Source organism: Dipodomys ordii, unplaced genomic scaffold, assembly GCF_000151885.1.
Source record: "Dipodomys ordii isolate 6190 unplaced genomic scaffold, Dord_2.0 Scaffold67, whole genome shotgun sequence".
NCBI classification, from domain to species: Eukaryota; Metazoa; Chordata; class Mammalia; order Rodentia; family Heteromyidae; genus Dipodomys; species Dipodomys ordii.
This window is the reverse complement of record NW_012267283.1, coordinates 538,787-545,998: the sequence shown is the minus strand read 5'-3', so window position 1 is coordinate 545,998 and position 7,212 is coordinate 538,787. Positions and strand designations below refer to the sequence as shown.

The 7,212-nt window shown below is 38.0% G+C and overlaps 1 protein-coding gene and 1 pseudogene across 5 annotated transcripts in view; both read right to left on the bottom strand.

The window, feature by feature from the left end:
• Positions 1–7,212, bottom strand: part of Ptbp3 (polypyrimidine tract binding protein 3) — an 88,501-nt gene that overhangs the window by 65,545 nt on the left and 15,744 nt on the right. For 2 of the 5 annotated variants that reach the window (XM_013023342.1, XM_013023344.1), the window contains one exon: positions 1,205–1,286. In XM_013023342.1, coding sequence (XP_012878796.1) covers positions 1,205–1,286 — 82 coding nt within the window. Of the gene's footprint in view, positions 1–1,204; positions 1,288–7,212 lie in introns of those variants that run through there. The other 3 variants (XM_013023343.1, XM_013023345.1, XM_013023347.1) reach the window with 3 other exon arrangements.
• On the bottom strand, positions 4,481–4,813 carry LOC105990727 (annotated as a pseudogene).

Here is a 7,212-nt window from a genome sequence, read left to right as displayed (position 1 = left end):
AAAAAAAAAAGTCTCACAGACTTTACTGCCCAGGCTGGCTTTGAACCACCATCCTCGGATCTCAGCATCCTCAATGGCCAGAATTATAGGCATGAGCCACCAGTGCTGGCAGAGGCAAATAACTCTTAACCAAGAATCCTATTTAGTCACTCAAAGTTCAATAATGACAACAAAAGATATTTTAACCAAAGTCTGAGAGATGAGTACTTAATAGAGCTGTGCTGTAAAGCTACTGAAGAGCATGTGCCTCAGAAGAGACACATTGAACCTAAAGCATAATGGGATATATGTATCCTTAAAGTGAAGCCTGAAACAAAAAACTGCTGCTGTCAGGTTAATTCACATCTTATTAGAGTTTCTTTTCCTAAGTAGTCGCCACCAACTAGTCTTTCTGATCATCTATCCCAATAATTCACGAATGTGGCTAGACAAAGAAAATGATCAGATTGTAAAATGAAAATATTCACAGTGGATATCATAAAATTGAAGAATTTTTAAAGACTCATTAAATCAAAAGGAAATCAGATGTCGCAATTTTAGATTGCTGCCTCTCCACCAGAAATTCTCAAATGTGCAGTGTCAACGTTACTGGAATTTGTACAAGTGCAAATCCTGAGGATCCACTCCCAAACTACAAAATTAGTAGCTGGGATTAAAAACACTCATCAGTGTGCCTTCCTTCAATTGTGAGGTTTTTAGTTTTCTGTTTCTGATGAGTTTTATGAGACTCAGTCTTCCTATGTAGCTCCTGCTGGCTTCAAACTCATTATGTAGCCCAGATTGGTGTCAAACTCAGACAACCTTCTGAAAAGGAGTATGCAAACACAGTAACAATTTTATTTTAACAAGCTTTCTCAGGGATTTTGATGGGATCTCAACTTTGAAATGTCTACTTTAGACTCAATGTCTTTATTACTCTATCTACTCTTCACATTAACAAATTCCCTGCTGCTCCTCTGCCTACAAAATCTTTCCATTAGTTATTTAAGAAGGTGTACATCAATGGCTGACCAATTCATATCAAGTTTATGAATTCATATGAAGAAATTTCTTTTCATTTTTTTGCCTTAAGTGACTGAATCCTATAGTTTAATTCTATAGTTCTCCTATAATGGTTTTTAATGGTATTTCATCACGTTTCTGAACATTGCAAGAAAAGTTGAAGCTCATGTAAAGAAAACATTTGAAAAAAACCAAAACTTACCATACACACCTGTAGAAGTAGAACTGTTCATGGTAGAAGGTCCGTTAACGACTCCAGAAGAAAGAAGCTCATCAGATCCCCGCTGAAAAGCAAAATCAATGTTCAGTTAGTCAAAGTTTTTGATAATAGTTTTGTTCACTACTAAAAATATTAAACACTATTATTTAATTTTAGTAGGAAGACATTTAAGAGAGTCCTTAAAACTCTAAAGTTCAAAATGTATTCTAAGGAAAGAGTATAGCACATCTACATGACTGGTAATTATAAAAATAATAAAATATAAAATGCCACCACAGAAAATGGGAACATCATCTTGCAACCCACAAGTTTTGACCAAATCAAGGCATCTAAAGTGTTATCTCTGAAATACTAAACTGTAACTATATTTAGGAGGTTGCATTTCAAAAATGTTTTTATAAGTTGTATTTATGCTGGGTGCTAGTGGCACATGCCTGTATTACTAGCTACTCAGGAGGCTGACATCTGAGGACTGTGGTTCAAAGCTAGCTTGAGTAGCAAAGTCGGGGCCTGAACTCTGGCCTGGGTGCTGTCCCTCAGCTCTTCAGCTCAAGGCTAGCACTCTACCACTTGTGAGCCACATTGCCACTTCCGGCTTTTTTTCCCCCTGCTTATGTGGTGCTGAGGAATCAAACTCAGGGCCTCATGCATGCAAGGCAAGCGCTCTACCACTGAGCCACCTTCCCAGCCCTCTATGAGACTCTTATCTCCAGCAAACTATTCAAAACATGGAGCTGTGGCTCAAGTGGTAGAACACAAAGAAGTTCAAGGACACACCCAGTACCTGAGTTTAAGCCCCAGGGCTGTGTGTGTGTGTGTGTGTGTGTGTGTGTGTGTGTGTAAGTACAAGGTGTCAAATAAGCCTTTTATTGCAATAAGTGTGGTGTGTGTGTGTGTGTGTGTGTACGTACAAGGTGTCAAATAAGCCTTTTATTGCAATAAGTGTGTGTGGGTATGTGTGTTTACAAGATGTCAGATAAGCCTTTCACTGCAGTAAGATACCAAAATTTAAAAGGATAATATGGAGTAAAATATCAAAACCAATTTATTTCAAATACATTTATTCAGTATGGCCAATTTTTAATAATAAAACTTTGACATAATAGATGACAAATTTTAACCCCTAAACAATCCTATAAATATTAGAATAGCAACAGTGCTACAACAGATATTTAGTGCTTAAGTTTGAATATCACTTCTTATGGAGACATTTCAACCACTGCTGAAGACTAACCACCAATATTTCTGCACAAAAGAGTTAAAGTTGCTTAAAAATCCTGCATTAATCATCTATAAATTACTCCAAGTATACAGAATGAAAGAAAATTGAACAGTATTAATTCCTCCAAAAGAGAAGAATGAATTAATTACTGCACAGGTCTTTCTGCTAAATTTTGAAATATAGACTATGTTCAGACTTGCCTGATATTGACAGACTTTGTAATTAATTCACTGGCTACCTACAGATATATGAAGCTTTCCAAGTGTACCAATTTATACTGTGTAAATTGCAACAGTTTAATTCCCATTTAATTCTAAGAGTTTTGAGGCTGGGCATATGACTCAAGTAGAAGAATGCCCACCTAGCAAGCATGAGGTGTTGCTTTTAAACTCCAATACAGCCAACAACAACAATTGGTCTTATTAATATGAATACTTATTACAACCATTTTGCAGTTCTACATTCTTTTATTTTTGCAGCATTCGAACTCAGAGCCTTACACTCACTTGGCTTGTGCATTATGCTGGCACTCTACCACATGATCCAGGTCTCCAGCACTGTTTTTTGCTGTTTTACAGAGTTAGTTTCTCATACTATTCTGACTAAGCTGCCCTCCAACCACAATCCTGATCTCCGCCTTCAAAGTAGCTAGGATTACAGACAGGAGTCACTGGCATCCAGCTGTTGTTCTATATTATCACTAACATTTGATATTGCCAGTCTTTTTTATGATAGTATTCTGTTGTGATTTTAATTTACATGTTACTTACAGGTAATAAAATTAAACTTAGTTTCCTATGTTCAATGGCCATATTATATTGTTATTTGTATGTGGCTTTAACAAAATTTATTTCTTGTTCATTTACAATGCTGGTAGCTATACAGAGACACACTTGTTCTAGGACTGGGGCTGCAAGAGCAACACCTATGTGGGGCATGTTCTTTCAAGGGGAAAAAAAGATAAAAATTTGGCAGAAATGTCTGAAGATTCTGCTTGAATTATGTATGACCCTGGGTGTCATATTCCATAGGCCAAAACATATCATAAAACTGCTCAGTATCAATAAGACAGAAGTTATTGCAAGTCACATGAATGGGGATGTATCATCCTTTTAGAGGATAGGGGAAGGTATAAATACTCCAGGATAATCCTATGGTTTAATACTTTGTGAGATCACCTTTTTATCCCCAAATGAATGTCTTCTGTTAAATAAAAACATTGACTTTTTTTTTATACTTGTGCTTTTTCTTTTGTTTTGATTAGTTTTGCTTTGCTTAATACAGGGTCTTTCTATGTAATCAGGCTGGTTTAGAACTCATGATTATTCTTGCCTCTGCCTCCCAACAGAGGCTTGGATTACAGTCAAATGCCAATGTACCCATCTTTTGGAAAACAAAAAACAAACTGTATTTTTTTAACGCAAAAAAAAAAACAAACCCCTTTTTTTTTTTTTTTTTGGTCAGCGTGGGGCTTGAACTCTGGGCCTGGGAGCTGTCCCTCAGCTCAAGGCGAGCGCTCTACCACTTGAGCTACAGCGCCACTTCCGGTTTTCTGGTGGTTTATTGGAGATAGGAGTCTCACGGTCTCTCCTGCCCGGGCTGGCTTTGAACCGTGATCCTCAGATCTCAGCCTCCTGAGTAGCTAGGATTACAGGCGTGAGCCACCAGCGCCTGGCTTTTTTTTGTTTTTTGTTTGTTTGTTTTTGAAAAATAAAACACTTTTATCCAAAAGGTTTCTTTCCTTGCTAGAATTTTTTTTTGGTCCGTGGTGGGGCTTGAACTCTGGGCTTGGGCGCTGTCCCTGCACTCTTCAGCTCAAGGCATGTTCTCTACTGCGGTTTTCTAGTTGTTTATTGGAGATAAAGAGTCTCACGGACTTTCCTGCCCAGGCTGGCTTTGAAACATGATCCTCAGATCTCAGCCTCCTGAATAGCTAGGATTACAGGCTTGAGCCACTGGTGCCTGGCTTTGCTAGAATTTTTTTTTACAGGGTTCCTGCATGCTAGCTACACACAGAAAAAGCTTCCTAATTTTACTTAGCTTTCTGACTCTGTCTTAAGCACTTTCACAATGATTTTCTGCTCCTTGATAAGGAAAGCACACATGATCATGCCTCAAACACATTTGGCACACATAGGACCACCATATGCCCTGCTGACATTTTTTTAAGACATTTGCATGAGGACTTTAGGTCTCAAAGCACAACCCTCACCAAAGTCAGCCTGCGTATACACCACATGCAGATTTGGTGCCTTCCCAATCTTCTTGGCGTAAAGGTAAACAATTCTGTTGCTAGGGGTTTGAATCAGCCTGGTGTCAGAGGCTGTATTGTAGGAAAGCCAATGGCAGTGTATCAAACACTGAACCATTCTGATGGCCTCTGGACACCATCCCCAGAAGAGAAAAACTTACTTTTTTTTTTTGTCAGTAGTGGGACTTGAACTCTGGGCCTGGGAGCTGTCCCTGAGCTCTTCAGTTCAAAGCTAGCATTCTACCACTTGAGCCACAGCACCACTTCCGGTATTCTGAGTGGTTTATTGGAGGTAAGAGTCTGACAACTTTCCTGCTCGGACTGCTTTGAATCTTGATCCTCAGATCTCAGCTTCGTGAGTTACTAGGATTATAGGAGTGTGCCACAGGCACCCATCGAGAAAAACATTCTTAATCTATGAATTGACACTGGATTTCTAACTGTAAAAGAAACAATCTGATATGCAATCAAATGTTCTCAAGTTCAGAATAAATTTGTACTGCATCATAAATTAATGTAATACTTTACCCATAAAGCAATAGTGAACTTTGCAGTGATTCTTCAAAATAAACAAGTTTGTTAATTAAAAAAAACAAAATAAATAACATTTTTATCCTAATAATCCAGTAAATGAGAGTAATAGGAAAAGAAGAAAATTGTTACATTTTATTTTTTTGCCAGTCATGGGCTTGAACTCAGATCCTGAGTAACATCCCTGAGCTTCTTTTGCTCAAGGCTGGCACTCTACCACTTTAGCCATGGCACTACTTCCAGCCTTTTCTGATTATGTGGTACTAAGGAATCAAACCCACGGCTTTACATATGCCAAGCAAGCACTCCTACCACTAAGCTACATTCCCAGCCCTGAAATGTGATCATAAAATCTGTCATAGCCAGATTTTATTAGCCAAAATTTTTCTGCACAGGAATTCACTGTCAAATGATAGAAATAGATTTTTAGTATTATAAAGGTTAAATTCCAAGTCACTTTCTAAAGCAAAAATTAACAAAAGGCTGGGCTGGAAGTATGCCTCAAGTGGTGGAGTATCCGCTAGGGTAGCAAGCAACCTCTAGTACTAGCAAAATAAATAAGTAAAACAAAAATGTATACACACACACACAAAGGAAAGCTTGATCATATTTGATTGGATCCTCAAGAGACTAATTGTTAAACAAGGGGAGAAAAGACTATGGTATCACAAGTAAACAAACTAATAGTGTAAGAAGGCCTAAATAGGTGGAATAAAGACATTTTGACATTGAGGATAACACTGCATGAACAGTCTCCTTAGAAACAACAACAACAAAAAATTTACATAAGTCCAGAAGTTGCGTGTGGACTTGTTAGTTCTCTGGCTATATCAACATATCAATCAGCTTCACTTCCCTCAAGTATCAATTATTGAGGCTCTCTCCAGCTGAAAACTGGATACCCAAAGCCAACAGGCACAAGAATACTGTAATTAAGCAGAACAAATAAAGTACCTCACTGTCAAATCTGATAGGAACTGACTTTATTTACAATTAAAATGAGAATATTAATATGATAAAAACAGTAAGTGTCACACAACTGAGAAAAAGCCACTGAATAATATGTAACAAGGATTCTGAAGCCAGGCACCAGTAGCTCATGCCTGTAATCCTAGCTACTTCAGGAGGCTAATATCTGAGGATCACAGTCAAACAAGCCTGGGCAGGAAAGTCCAAGAGACTCTTATCTATAATTAACCACCAGAAAACCGAAAGTGGCACTGTGGCTCAAAGTGGTAGAGTGCTAGCCTTAAGCAAAAGAGCTTAGGGATAGTGTCCAAGCCCCCACTTCAAGCCCCTTGACAAACAACAAGGAAGATTCTGAAACTAAAATATTAACTCATGGTTATAGTTAAGATTATACTCAAAATACATATTAAATTCAGTAAAATCAATTGTGTTTAGTCTGTCAAGATACTATAACCAGAATTCTAGAATTGTTTTTAATTAATAGAACCTAATATCTAAGTCCTACCTTGAACCCAAGTAAAATTTCTAGCAGATGGTCTAGTGACCCTGGGTAGAAGACTTCCCAGAACAGAAAACTCACATTTGTCCTGAACTGCTACGAAGCTTTTCCATAAGCAGAAGTAAGTGATATTACATGGAGTATTACTATATATTTGTCAATTATGGTCTCTTGATAACTCACCCTTACATCCTTTCCTCAACAGAATCTACTACTGTTTTGCATATACTATATTAAGAACTTTCTTGTTTAATAATTAACTACAAAAATGCAGAAATAAACAGAATTTCAGCCTTACTGTAAAAGCATTACAGGAAACTCCAAGGTTTGGTTTTTAAAAACAAATAAAACGCCGGGCGCTGGTGGCTCATGCCTGTAATCCTAGCTACTCAGGAGGCTGAGATCTGAGGATCGAGGTTCAAAGCCAGCCCGGGCAGGAAAGACCGTGAGACTCCTATCTCCAATAAACCACCAGAAAACCGGAAGTGGCGCTGTAGCTCAAGTGGTAGAGCGCTCGC